The sequence below is a fragment of the Strigops habroptila genome, chromosome 5 (assembly GCF_004027225.2).
Source record: "Strigops habroptila isolate Jane chromosome 5, bStrHab1.2.pri, whole genome shotgun sequence".
Taxonomy (NCBI): domain Eukaryota; kingdom Metazoa; phylum Chordata; class Aves; order Psittaciformes; family Psittacidae; genus Strigops; species Strigops habroptila.
The window spans coordinates 49,217,796-49,232,626 of NC_044281.2; the positions used below are offsets into that span (position 1 = coordinate 49,217,796).

At 41.4% G+C, this 14,831-nt stretch overlaps 2 protein-coding genes across 21 annotated transcripts in view; one reads left to right on the forward strand and one right to left on the reverse strand.

The window, feature by feature from the left end:
- The window catches only part of R3HDM1 (R3H domain containing 1), an 88,100-nt gene extending 82,565 nt beyond the window's left edge, over window positions 1–5,535 (reverse strand). For 9 of the 16 annotated variants that reach the window (XM_030487893.1, XM_030487890.1, XM_030487891.1 and 6 more), the window contains exon 1: window positions 5,406–5,535. The gene's annotated coding sequence lies outside the window, so the exon portion shown is untranslated. The remainder of the gene's footprint in view (window positions 1–5,405) is intronic. The other 7 variants (XM_030487902.1, XM_030487901.1, XM_030487900.1 and 4 more) reach the window with 1 other exon arrangement.
- Window positions 5,536–5,925: 390 nt separating this feature from the next.
- ZRANB3 (zinc finger RANBP2-type containing 3) overlaps window positions 5,926–14,831 on the forward strand; it is a 50,870-nt gene continuing 41,964 nt past the window's right edge. Inside the window, exons 1-2 of one of the 5 annotated variants that reach the window (XM_030486572.1) lie at window positions 5,926–6,196; window positions 11,853–12,011. In XM_030486572.1, coding sequence (XP_030342432.1) covers window positions 11,860–12,011 — 152 coding nt within the window. In that variant the 5' untranslated portion in view covers window positions 5,926–6,196; window positions 11,853–11,859. Of the gene's footprint in view, window positions 6,197–6,270; window positions 6,688–11,852; window positions 12,012–14,831 lie in introns of those variants that run through there. The other 4 variants (XM_030486573.1, XM_030486571.1, XM_032919938.1 and 1 more) reach the window with 4 other exon arrangements.

Below are 14,831 nucleotides of genomic sequence, written 5' to 3' on the forward strand. Positions count from 1 at the left end.
TCACTGCAAGTCAAAGTCAAAGACTTGTTATTTCAAATGCTAACAGTAGAACTAGCATTATCAGATACTATGAGTAGCCAATGATCCATTTTACCATGGTTTCTTCCACTGACATATATGCAACAACCATTAACATAAGAAAATTTGTTAAGTTTCCCTTGTTTTTCCCATGGAAAGCCATTAGGCAAAAGTTATTATTTGGGAATAGTCCTCTCAGTGTAAGAACGATAAGGATGTATCAACTCAAAAAGACAAGCCGAGTTTTATTCGGAATCAAGGTACTGACATTCTATGTAGCTATACTAACCAATCGAGCTACTTTTAAGGGAAGACTGAGACTGGCAAGGGTTCAGCTCTTGCTTAAAGTTATGGAATAAGTTTAATAGATAAAAAAAGACAGAAAAATAATCTAATCCTGGCAGCTAGTTTTACTCTTTAAATATCTACAGAGCACACTGAACCTGAAATGTAGATCTTCATCCAAAAGACAATGGGATTTACAACGCTTTAAAGGAAACCAGCTTTTACCTGTACCTTCCGTAGGTACCCCCTGTACCTACAATGGTCCAAAGTGCACTTTGTGTGTGATAACACGGACAAGAATTCCCCACAAACTGGTATACTAATTCTGCTAATGCATCATTTGGGCACAAAAATTGAACATTTGATCAAAGCCCAAGTTATAATGGCCAGCAATTTTTCAATGCCTCTCAAAACTCCTACTGTATCTCCACAAGAACGTACCAAATTCTTCTGAGCTCACTTAGAATATGGAAACAGATGGAAATCTTCTTGTAGATCCACCATGCTGGTCAATGATGCAACTGCTCCTAGCTACTCATCACCAGCAGGAGGTTCTTACGCTCAAAGCTCTGACATCAAAAAGGACTGCGAGAACACTCCTCAATCTGCTGTTGGCAGAAGCACTCGAATTAGTTCAAACTCCACTCACCAGCTGCACACCAACAGCCTTTTCTAGATTCAGCTGCACTAAAGAAGTCACTGATCTCACTTCCAGTCACCATTTCCTCCATCTGCTAGCTAAACTGCTCCTGTGAGCCTCCCTATACACGTTTCGATTTGACAGAATAAGAGACCTACATCTTACACAGCTGAAAGTGTTGAGAAACCCCTCACAATAACAGCTCATTTAAGAGATCAGAGGGTGTGACAGAGGGTATGAACAAAAAGCTAAGGGTATATCAATATGATGGCCTCTTTCACAAAGGCAGGTATCTGCAAGGAGCACATCTATTTATATCCTGCTTCACTGTAACGTGAAGCAAAATGGTTTAGTTGGACAATAACAGAAAGCTATTATAACTCACTTGGCTGCGAATGTACTTCTTCAAAACAACTGTGGCAGTTAACTGCTAACCAAACATATGACGCATTTTTTTAGAATAATGCAAAACTCAGCACCGGATCTTTGCTAAGAATGGTCAGCTAAACCAAATCCAATGGTGACACATACAGTTATGCCTTTTAGAGGTTATTTTTTTACCCAGTAACTCAAATTATCCAAAACTATGCTTTCAAAATGAAGGAGCAACTATGCTACGCTATTTAGCCATAGCTTTAATGATATTTAAGAAGTTTGTCCTGACAAGCTTCAGCCTTCAGACCATTCTATACATATGATTAGACAATGACCTTTCATAAATGGCAGTATAAACTTGATAACAAATAAAACTGAGGACAGGGCAGAGGAAAGAGTTAAGAGCGTTAAATAAAGGACAAAAATCCATTTTATACACAAATGTTTGAGTTATAGATTAAAGAATAACAAGAACTGATGTTGGGAAAGAGATACAACAACAGAAAAAACTTAGCAGCATGCGAACAAAGAGATGTAAACAATACAGTGTATAAATGTTTATGCAGAAGCTAGCGGCTGCAGAAAGAGAATGCCCTGTTCCCTTCTAGAGATCCAAGACAAAGAATAGAGAAGAAACCCTTAAATAAGCATCCCACAGACATGCTCTTCAGATCTACAGTTTACTTCAGCAGCCTGCACACAAACATACAATAACCAAAATTCTTGGAAACTTAATTCTGTATATTGGAGAAGAGTTCACATCATAAAGTGACACATGGACAGAATTCCCGTAACACATACACTAAACTGCAGGAGACTAACTCATGCACAAGAGTAGCAGTGAAGGCTTTTCTATAACTAAGGCTCCTGAGCTTCCATAAACCTGGTTTCAGACGTTATTTCCTCTAAAGCACTCCTTCAAAAAGTTATGAAATCAAAATAAGACTATAAGCAGGCTGGAAGAACAATTTTCCCAATGATAATTAATCATAATCCGTTGCTGATTTATCATTTCCTAGAAACAGCTTTCCAATACCGCTTTCAAAAATCTCTTACAATTGTTATGCAGCACATTGGTCCACCACCTCAAAGAAAAGCCAACAAAGAAACACAACCTATCATCCAGAGTAAGCACCATATTAAGGCATTCACATAGATTCTTCTTGCCTAGATTATGGTGTGAATGGCCTCATTGAGGTCTTGCATTGCCAAACGACTCATCTTTCCATTACTAAAAGGCTCAATTTGGAAGGCAGCATTTCACAAAAGCCGCATGGTCATTCCTATCTACCCATTCCTAGGTGGAATGTACATGGGAAAATTGCCACCAAAAGCTTAACTGGGCTCCCAAACCCCAATGCTCCTGCAGTCCTTCCAACCTAGCCATGCCAGGATTACAGAATATTCCACTACTTCTATGAAAGCTCCTTAGATGTCACACCCATGAATTACAGTATTTTGTATTTACTGGCTATTACTTAACTCTCTCCATATCTATGAAATAAGAATTAGAGTAAGCTGGAAAATTTCATAATCTATACACTTAGATAGATTTATTGGTTATCACTAAACAGGACATCCAAAGTTGCTGCTATTTTATTAAGGTAGTATAAATTATACCATAGAGTTGTCTAGCTCACCAAAACTGAACAATGCTGCCAATATACATTAAAAGGCTTTTTAAAATCGAATGTATGCTACATTGCAGTCAATTCGAAGTTTATATTGCTCCATTAACATTATCAGACAATCCACTCTTTAGGAACATGCTGTCGGAAGTCCCATTTTCCCCAAAGAATCCAAAAAAATGTAACTGTATCAAGTGCTTTTAAAAGCCTAGAAGAAAGTACCTTGAAACTTCAAACATATAGTATTTAAAAAGTGCGGCACTACATTTCTCAGGCAAATTAACTCTGGGGAGAAAAAACATGTGTGGAAAAGATGATACGAAGATGTATGAACTTCCATTAACTGGAGCAAACCGACAGTACCTTTCCACTAAATAAAGTAACTACTATCTGCCTCCTCAGATTTCCCTTCTTCATTCCTCCATCCACACATACACAAGTAAATTTAATCAGAGAACCACTGCAAAATATTCAGAGTAATTTACCCTTCCAAAATCTTTAACAGTTTCTGGAAAACTGTCAACAAACATAACCCAGTACACTGCACACTCCTTAAAATTATTAGTATTTAAGCAAACCCATTTTTACTCCTGAGAAAAGTAGTAGTTAATCTTGATAGCAATTTAAAGTTTTGTAAAATAAAAAATTACCCTGCAATAGTGAGCAGTGTAGTTACAAGTACTACTTTTTTGACCTTCCAAGATTTAAAAGACACAACAAGTCTTTATCTTTACCAGTGGAGCTTTTTTTTTTTTTTTTTTTTGAGGAGTACAAGCTATAAATTACAGATTTTCTAGAAAATACTCAAACCCTTGACATCACAGTATTTACTGTAAAACAAACACTTAATATTAGCTGCCTGTCAATGATATTATCATATGTAACAAAGAAATGGAAGACTGTCAAAGAACACACGTTTTCCTTGCCATTTTCTTCTCCTAAATAGCAACTGTTTGAATAAAACCTTTTGAAAAATAATTCCATTTTTGTTGCTTTCGCTTCAACAATAAATAGGTACTCCTAATCTAACATTTACAAGAAATACTGCATTGTAAGATTCCTGTGATCACATCTTCTGGTTAGTATTCAACCAAAAGCAAGTCTCAAGTACAATACTCCTTATAGAAGACAAGACATGAGAAAGTAACCCCACTGAAAATTGTTAATGCCTCAACGCAAAAAGGCTAGTGGCACTCTGTAAGAGAAAAAAACCCAACACATTCCCTATTCTGCATTAGACATACAAAGATCTCTTTAATTTACAGCTAATGAAAAAAAGGGCATCAATATTAAACAAATAAAAAAAAAACCACTCAGAAACATCACGCTTCTGTAGATTATATTATCTGACAATGCACCCTAAACGAAGTATCCATCACTCATTCTAGGTTTTTTCCATCACGTTCCTAATCCAGCTTTCTATAGACATCATACAAATCCACCAATATGTAACTTCTACTACAGGCTTAAATATAAAAACCAGAATGTGTGCAAATCTCTTTAGTGTGAATAATCTTAGACTCAACATAACAAATGGCTTTGCCTCACTTCTTTTTCTGTCTCATTCCAACTCATAAAGTGAAGCCCTCCTTCAGTGCTGAAAACTGCTATTAAAAGAGACTGTAAAAACCTGGCTATGACACAGTTTACTCGAGATTCCACTTACACTTTGGATTACAGTATGCCAGATATATCCACATGCAGAGCTGTTCAACATGCGACCGAAAAACCCCGTAGTAGATTAACAACCCTCTTCCAACACTATCACAGGTAGCACGAATACACATATATAACATTTTCCCTCCAGACAACATAAGGGGATGTCTAAATAGGCGCCCACGATAGCCACGAGGGCAGCACACTCTCAAAGAACCACTGTTAACCCGAGGGGCTAACCCCGAAAAACCCGCCCCGCCACACTTGGCACCCTTGGAGCCCACCGGCGAAGGACTCGGAGGCTCCGAGGGCCACCAACCGGCTCTCTGAGAGGAGACCCACATCCTCCAAGAAGTTACCGCGACCGGGAGGTCGGGACAGACCCCAGGCCGGGCCGGCGCAGGGCTGCAGCAGGCCGAGGGCGCAGCCCCGGGGCCGACCGGCTGTCCCGCGGCGGGGCGGCAAGGGAGCGCAGCCCCGGGTCGCCGTTCCCCACTGCGGCGGCGGCGGCCAGCGGTGCCTCTCTCAGGGAAGGGGAACGAGGCCAGCCCTTCCCCGCCAGACCGGGACCATCCCTCCCCACAGCGTGCAGGTGCAGCCGGCCCCAACGGCCGCGGCGCGCGCCCCTCCCCCCGCGCGGGCCCGCCCGCCCCAGCGGCGCGGCCGCCCTCCTTCAGTGGCTGCCCCCCGCTCTCCGCACTGCGGGCGCGGCCGACTGCCCCCCTCCCCCCGCTCTCCTCAGCGGAGCGCGCGGCCCCACCGCCGCCCTCCCGCAGGAGAGTCTTCCCCGCCGGGCCCCTTACCGCGGCAGCGCGGCCGGCGGGCTGCGGCCGGCGCGGCGACAGCGGGCTCACGCACGAGGAGCACTTAACCCCATCGCCAGCCCCGACAGCCGCCTGGGTTCCTCCTGCTGCCGCGGCGGGGAAAAAGGCCCGCCCCACCGCGCCACCGCCGCCAATAGCAGCGGCAAACGCTAATGATTAACGGCGGCGCGGGCCAATTAGCAGCATAGCGCCCTCCCCCGAAGCTGCCGGTGAGTGGTTCTTTTCAGTGCTTAAGCGGCCGCAAGCCCGCCCAGGAGACAGCGGCCAATCGGAGGGCGCCGCTGCGCTGATAGATGGCTGTGACCACCGATAAGAACCCCGCCTTGGCGCGGACACCGGCACTGTAAAGCCCGCCCACTGTGAGCAGCCGACGTCCGCTGGCGGCGCGCGGGCAGCTTGGGTGCCTCCGCTCCCCGGGCGGCGGCAGCCCTCCCTCGGCCGTCATGTGCTAAGCAGGCCTGCAGGCTGCCTATCCCGATCAGCAGCGCCCGAGCCCCGCTGGGTGATCTCCTAGCAGGCGCGTGGAGAGCCCGTACTCCCGGCGGGGCCAGCGCAGGGCAGGATGGGAGCGGTAGTCTCGGCTTCGGGGCCCACCCTTTCTCTCCCCGGGCCCCTCGCCCTGGTTCCAGCCCTCAGCCGCTCTTCCCTCCGATCTCTAGAGCTGGCGGCACTGCCCGGGGCACCCCGTCCTGCGGGCCCCTCGCTCAGCCCTACCCTTAACGTCACCCCTGCGCTTGACACCCTTTCCTCCCAGCGGTCTCTGCCCTGAGGTAACCGTGCCGCCTTCCTTCCCGCGTCCCGCCCCCTCCAGCCTTCCGCTCTCATCCCCGCGCAGCACCCGAGCAAAGCGGGGTGCGGGCCGCGGCACGGCCGGGAGGAACGCGCCGTTTAACTCGCTCCCGGGGAGCGGAGCGGGGCGGGGCGGGGGCCACAGAAAACAACGGAACGGCTCCCGCGCACGGAACCACCGCGCGCCCAGCGGGAAGCGCGCGGGCGCGTTTGCGCTCTCCCCGTCTCCCCGCTGTAGGTCGCGCGTCATTTCCGGGCGGCGGCGGTTTGAGCGCAGAGCCCGCGAAGGTGCGGGGCGGCGGCGGCGGAGTCGTGAGTGGCGCGGCGGGCACGGCCTGGCGGCCCCCGCCTGTCAGCAGCCCCGCGGGGGAGCGGGAGGGTTCTCTCCAGCCTGTTCCTGTGCCGTGTCTGGGAGGAGGCGGCGCGCGGCCTGGTTCTCGCCTCACGGGTGGAGGCTGGGCCGGCAGTGGGGGTGTGTGACGCGCTAAGGGGCTGCGCGGGGAGCAGTGGCGGGGGGTGCCCTGGGTGGGACTCGGGTGTTGCAAAGGGACGAGCTTCCAGGCGGCGCTTGTTTTTTCACAGACCTTGTTTGTGCCATAAGGCCTCGCTAGTCCTAGTCGCCCTGGCTGCTGCCAGGTAGTTCTGCTGTTGCAGGACACCGCTGTACGGGGAACTGCGTAAGTTAAAAAATAAATAAATTGCCCCGAGGTAGGTATTAAGGTGATTGTTTTCCTCAAGCCACTGGCATGTGGTTTTTCCTGCTGTGTGCTACAGAGCTTTGTTCTGTCTGCTTTCTTTTCTTGTAATATTTTTTAAAATGCTCTAATAACTTGGTTAGTTTTTCAATCATTTATTGTTCCGCCAGTGGAAAAATGGTTGATTGATCAATCGGCCAAGGACCCATGATTTTCTTTGAGTCTTAAATTTCCTGTTAAGTTTTTTCAAACAGAGAGTTTTGGAACAGTGAAGACCATGAAGAGGAAATTTGTGAAGCAAAGGCTTGATGGAAATGCGCATTTGTTTTAGGCATCTGTTACTGAGCTGCATTAAAAGGATATACTTAGTGGCCTGTAAAAATAAATAGTGGGTTTATGTTATGATCATCTTGTGCTGACAAACAGCTATTGCAAAACTTAAATGGCCTTGAAGTTCTTGTTGGTCTTGCACCCAACCTTCCAATAAAGAAACATATCATCTGAGATATTGTCCTCAACAAGTTGGGTCTCAGTACAGACCTCTGGAAGGAGAAGTGTCTGTAGTGAAATGTAGTATAGCATGTAGTAGTAGTATAGCCGGCAGTGACGGAAAGAATTCCAGATTGTATTTTTTTTTTTTTAATTTCTTTTTTTTTTATTTTACTAGTATTTTTACTGCCCTTATCCCTCAGTGGTTACTTATTTTTCCAGATCATTTGTGAATTCATTGAACGTAGTAGAAGTTGGAGCAGATTCCCTTGAAATATTGCTGATGATGTTTCTCTTATATAAGAACAGTCTCTGTGCTTGTATTTAAAAAAAGTTTCAGTGCAGTTTTTTCACATGATGGCTCAGTTTTCATGGAAGATTGAGGGACTTTCTCAAACCTTTTCCTGGAAATTATAATTGCTGCACAGATATGTTTATAAAACTTTCATTAATTTTGAAAAATTGGAGAAACTGGACTGCACCAACTGGTTTATAGGTACATTGTTATAGATCCCCTTCAAAAAAGCTTCAGCAGACTTGAAAGATAAGACTCACCTTTACAAAAGACATGTTGATTCCCACCAAATAGATGCATTTATCCTGTGTTCGCAAGTTCTGCACTTCATTTTTTACAGATTTTTATGCCCAATAAGCGAGTCGTGCTGTAGTTCCATGAGTCTTCCTCTTTCCTGCTTTTAATGTTTGGGATCATTGACCACTAGGTAGTCCTGAGATGCTAAAGCAATTTTAGATAGAAAGTTAGTGGGTTTAGGAATTCAGCTATTTCATCCTTGGTTTCCTTTACAACTTGAGAAAATCCCGTACAGTTTGTATTTTTTTACTCTTGCAACTTCTGTAGCTGAATGAACCCTATGCGTGAAAAGTTAGGTCTCCACACCAAAAGTTTTAGGTCTATTTTGTCTGAGAAAACTGACGTTCCAGAGCTTCTTGTAATCTAGAGATGTGGGAAGATTGATGGGGTGCATATTGTAACATATTAAGGACACAAGCAAATGGAAAATTGTAGTTAGAGAAAACATGCACTGAAGCTTCTCTCTCTTAGAGCTTTCTAATCTGCAATGGGTAAAACAACAAACACAAACTGTTTTTCTGCCATGCTGTTGAGGTTTTTTTTGTGGTTTTTTTTTTTTTTCTTTTTTAAAGGCTGTCTTTATTTGTTGGTGTTGCTACAATGGTGTACATAATTGATTTGTCTTAAAACCAAATAGAAATGACCACTACCAAAGTCATTATACACAAGGAAGGCATCAATTCTCAGTATAATCATTACCTTAGCAAATCAGTAAAAGGCAGTTTGGTGGAATTTCTTTCTCTGTATTGTTTCATCGTTGTTCATTCTCGTTTTCTACACAACCAAAATTAATCTTTCATAAGGTCGATATAGCTTTCACAGTGCCTTCTGTAGCTTTGGGTATCATAAAATAGTGCTGCAGGTGTGAATATAGACTGAATATGGATTTTTATCACTGCTGTTTATTCAGAAATCTTGACAGAGCTCTTTGAATCTTCAGGGTATGATTTTTTGTATGATCATTAAAAAGTGCATGTTTACAATAGCTAAAGTAAGCTTAAAAGGTTTGGGGAAGAACTATGTAAGTGTTTTAAAAAAAGTGCATTTTAGTTATCTAAGTTCTTAAAACTTCATTCTGAAGTGCTTGTTCACAGGCAATCATATCTCAAGCATCAAATATCTTACCTGAGGTATTTTTTTACTTGAATTCCATAGAATCAACCACAAGTGTGGCAGGTTATATATGCACAGCCGATGGCAAAGTCCATCTTTGAAAGCTTGTAGTCCAAGTGAAAATAATAGTGTAGATAAGGTAAATGCAAAGGACTGGAACATAAAGTTGATAGTTAGGAGAATATTGTGATAATGTGATTACGCACACTATTTTGCCTTCCAGAGAGCAGTGTGTGAGAAGTTTAGTAATGCACAATTCATATTGCTGTGTTGTGCTGTGCTAATGCTATTCCTTGTGTGTGTTTTTATAATAGTTATTGTTCACTGCATATAGACTTCCTGAATTATTCACCTACTCTGTAATTATTCACCATTCATTTCTGTAATTATTCACCTAGGGAAAAAAAATAAACAAAACCTTGTATATATGTGGATTCTTTATTGCTGCTTTTTTAAGATAGATCTGCAATGTCAGTTTTAACCTTACTAGTAACTGATGCAAAAACATTTTTTATGGTAGTAGTGCTATGTACGGGTCATATGTGCCTCCTCTAATTCAGATTTATGCTTCTGAAACCGTATGGTTTTTATTCAGTGTTTCAGTGAAAGAATCCTGTCATAATCTAGTTCAACAGAAAGTTAATTATGTGAACATTTCATTCTCATATTGTTACTCACAACAAGCTATGTAGCAAGCTGATCAGAAGTGTATAATTTTCTCTGCTTTTAAGGCACAGAAAATCATCACAGAAAGTGAGTCAGAAATTTTCTTTAGGAGTGAATCGCAGAACTGAGTGTTGAAAAGGTTTGTCAAGTCCACCAATCCTGCAAGCATACTTGTTTGAGATCGGCTCTGCAGAAATGTTTAGTGTTTGGTTTTTGCCAGCAGTCTTGCAGTACCTTAATGAACTTCTAAAGAGAAAGAAATACCCTGTGGAAAATATTGTGATAGAACTATTGAAGTGATTACCATTGCTTTCCCAACAGTTAGAGCTAAAACATTTCTATTTGCTCAACTGAGAGAATAAGTGGGTATTTACCAGAGCTTTCTGACTTCTTTTCTCTTCTTTGCAATGCATCTCTTGGGCATACAGAAGGCGGCAGAGGCTTTCCTTCTTCTGTTAAACAAAATTCAGTGATGAACATGCATCAAAGAGCCTTGATACTGATACTAGTACTTTTATCTGCTGTTGAATGTTCTAGAGGCCCACGATGCCAGAATATTGTTTCTTTAAAGATATGAGAGAGATTCCACTTAGAAAAGTGGTGGGGAAAAAACAGCCATAGTCAGTAGTGCAGTCACACTTAGATAATACAGAAAGTCTGGCTTGCAAAAGAAATCCAGATTTCCTTTTCTATAACCAGCTATTTCGTTGACATTGAGAGGGTATCTGTCTTTTATCTTTGGACAGGTTATGTTCTAGTCAGTGGTTTGTATCAGGAGGTGGTTTAGCAGCACTTGGGCTTGTCTCTTGTTAGTATCTTGAGTGTGTGACCTGATATGAATCTAGGGAGAAGAGATCCTATCTTTTTTCTGATGGTACCAGACTTACTTGAAAATTGGGCTTTCTGTACCTTGACCGTGCTATTGGAAGCACAACAGCAGCCTCTCTCCAGCCATGGAGTTCTTACTGCTATGTGAATCACTTCTACTCATGCAGTGAGGAACATCAGGTGTTCGGACCTTTAAGTTACATTTTTTTGACACTAGAGTTGGAACAATGTTTATACAAAAGTCCTTAAGTGTGTGTGTATACATGAACACACATGTCTTTCCAGTTAGGACTCTTGCTTTCATACATGTGCAATAGTATTTCTAGGGCTTTTTACGTTCAGAAGTTTGCTTGGTTGTACAATATCTACCGTTACTTCTACAAGAAGCTATTTTGGCTGATAATCTTTGTTTCTATGATCGCTAAGGTAATCCTATTCTTCACACAGGCCGTGAATCCAAAATAATTAGGTAATGCTTTGATGTAAAGGTTTGGCGCTTTCCTTATGTTTAGTTAGCAGAGACTGCTACTGAGCTTTTTAACCATTTGTTTGTTTAAAGTTTATTGAAGGTATAAGAGAACAAAAGCTAGTATTTCATCTCTGACCCTGTCCCCTTGGACAAAAATGATGAATCCGTGTTTTTAGTCTGAAGCACAGTATGAGAATTTTCATTGATTAATTCTGTGGTTTAAGATTGTTTCTTTCTGAGGGGAATGAAGTTCCTTACTCTTCCCCCCCCCCCCTTTTCCTTTTTTTTTCCTTCCTCCAAACTGGGTGTATTTTGCCCTTTTTTCATAATTTGATTCTTAGGATTAAAAATTTTAGAGGACTGTTAGTTCCATCATCAGAAGATTAAATAACCTTTTTTTTTTCCTGTAACTTTTCTGTAAGAAAATATTTACCAGAAGGAGTTATATTTTAAAGTCTATAAGTAAGCTCTATTTGAATGGCAAATAACTTTAATCCATAAACAGAGTACTTTCTTAAATAACTATTTTGTAGCATTGAAGAAGTGATACATGCAGATCTCTTCATACTGGTATAGTTAGAATATTTTGTTGATACTACGGTGCTGGGCTCTTCTTCCATAATATGCATTGGTTTATGCTTTCTAGGGAGAATTCTCAAGACTTGAGAAAAGTTGTATAGATACTGAGTATTTAAAGATGGAGTGATTATTATTGTTCCATTCTGTAACATACTGCAGACCTGTCTTTAAAGTAAGACATCTTTTTTTGGTTTTGCTTCCATTAGGTTCAGCATGGCAAGTACATTGCAGGAAACACCTACACTTGAAGATTCTCAATCAGAAAATGTTGATGCTAAGCTGTCCTTTCTACCTGAAAGACTGAGAAAGAAACTGCTTCCTTTTCAGGAGAAAGGCGTCATATTTGCACTTCAGAGAAGTGGCAGGTAAAATCCTTATTGTGTCATACACTAAAAATAATTATTTCAGGTAATTGTAAATTAATTTTTACAAAGGCTGTGCAATACCAGCAGCTCTTAGGTGAGTTATATTACAGAAATCTTACGTAAACTGTAAGATAACATGGTTTAAAATGAGGGTTTGTTTAGGTTTTTTTTTCCCCAGAAGATGAAGAAATGTTCAATAATGCTTTATGCAAAATCGAACTCTAGTATCAAAGATCTCCTCATGTAAGAGGAGGATAATATCAGTAGGACCACCCTTTTTGTCATGTTAATAGAGAATTCTTAAAATAAGTTAATTCACATTTGTTTCTTTAGTTCTTAATGGCGTGGTAGAGCTGTTAAGAGAATGACTAACAGATCTTGATGCATCTGTGTGGTATTCTATTTTAAACTTGGTACAATTCTGGCATGTAATCCGAGTGTTCTGGAGCTCACTGAGCTGCAACAGCAGAGCAGAAGAAGCCTTACAGAGTCCTCAGTTAGCAAGTGCAGCAACTGACAGAGTAGGCATTCAACAACGAAGTACCTGATAAATTAGAAAAATAGTTTATACAGCAGGAAATATTTTGCTGAGTAAGAGCCTGCTACTGATTTACAGGGCAAAGAAAAAGGAAATTTCTACGTTTGTAAATTTTAGAAAATTTAGGCAGTTGCAACATAAAGCTGTGAAACTACTGTATGTTTTTCTCTTGGAAAGCAGTGACATTTTAGAGGTCTGGCACAAAAGAAATAATTTTAGCTTAGGTTTTAAGGAAGGACAAAGTTAGTTTCTGATGTTTTACCGTCTTGCTCAGAACAAGAGGCTTAGGGCCTAAGGGAGTTGCTTGCTAACACTTGGATTTTTCACAGGAGAAAATAAATGTGCCTCTCTTTTGCTAAAGGTGAAAAATCAGAAAGGAAATGTTTATCTTCTTTCTTGCAATTATATGGAACTTCTGATCAATTAAAATTTCCTCTGAAGTTTTCCACTTTATTCATTTGGGCAAAAACCTTCAACAGTTATTACATTGCTGTCTTCAGGGAATGAAGCATGCCATCTGCTTTATGCTGCCAGACTAAGTAGCAGAGCAGAAAGATGAGCCCAGCCATTAACATGCAAGCCTAAGATTTAAAAAGCTTTGTGCTGTTTTGGCATTAATTTCTCTTTGAGCGCTGGTCATATTAGGCACTTCTCTGCTGCGCAGTGTGACTGTGAAAATGAATGCAGACAGTTGTAATGGATCACTGAGACTTTGATAAAATAGACAGCAAAGTCTACAGTGGAGTTGAATTTAATAAATCCAAAGCCCTTGGCTACCATAGTTTGGTTGATCTGATTCTAATAAAGGGAAGTGAGGTTTGCATAGTATTCAATGTAAGTTCATTTGTATACGCATATAGTGAAATTACAGGAGACACTAAATGTGTGTAGTTTCTTAATGTTAATTAGGAAGCTGGTGGATCTATTTGAAAGTAGCATAGTCTTTTGCAGCCTATTAGATACTATGGAGGTTCCTCAGGAAGTAGCTTAACTGTAGGACTAGATAAATTTTAATCAGATATTTCATTCTTTTTGTTTGAGAAGTAACAATTGCCTACAATAAGTATCTAAACCGATTTGGAATACCTAGGCTAATGACTCTGTCAAGAGGGCAATTATATTATTTTCATTAGGGTTATGAGCTTTATGTTGTTTTCTTTTCTTGAAACCCTTCACTAACAAAAGACAATTGAGTAGTATGGCATTGACGGTTTTACTGTGGCATGTGTGTGAAAGTATTTTCATTATTATTGCAAGAAACCTTATTCCTTGGCATGGCAAATTCTGTATGCTAGCTGGGTCAAGTTGAGGAATCGTGTGCGCACTCTCAGCCAGCCTCTGTATAAAGTAAAATGTATTAAGTCATACTTTCCTGAGGAGTATTTTTTAAATCTGTCCCTTGCTCAGGCAGATCTAATTTTCTTTCTGTTTCAAAACGGAGAACAAGAGCCTCTGCTGCTGGTAGCTGAATTTTCTTATTAGTTTTTCAGCCTTTGGCTCACCCAAGTCTTTTCCTTTTGTGTACACCATAATGATTGAAGCCTTCTTCCAGTATTCCCAGTGGTATATTTTGGCAGGGTCTGGTACTTTTCTATAAAAGTGTCATTTCTAGTTTTAAAAATATATAAACATAGGACTAGAAGTAAGCAGCATGTGCATCTCCTCAGGCTATGTACTCCCTTCGCAGTCATCACTTAATCCATGCTTTACCGTAGTGGTAGGAAACTGGTGCAGAGAAAGTGTTCTTTTGTCGGCTGAAGAAGTTTAGTATTATTTTAGGTTAGACAAGCACCCCGTATGAAAAGGGACTTCTTATTAGAACAAACTTTTATTTCTTGCATGGAAGGGGTTTAGAGTAAGCTATTAATTCCTTTGTCTTTTCCTGGAGTGTAAAATAAATATGCTGTTGTGATTTGTGCTTTTGGTTCGTTCATAAATGAATCAAAGGCTTTTTCGGTGCATGCTCCAAAGGCATCATGTAGACTAACAGAGACTACCTACCACTTTTCCAGAAATAATGAATTTAGACCCAGCAAGACAGTGTGTAGTTAACATATGCTAAGGTACCTTTTAGCTCACAGGTATGCCTTAAAGGTAAATAACTGCATGGCTGCTTACTCCTTACTAGAGATTATTCTTCAGAAGTGCACTTGTGAATAGGTACCTAGGGATGGAAACAGTGTTTGGTCTTTAATGTGCAGAAAAGATGGATGCACACAAATTCTGACCTTGAAAACTAGTTTATTTTTATGCTTTTCTTTCAGGAAAAGTGTAAGTTACTT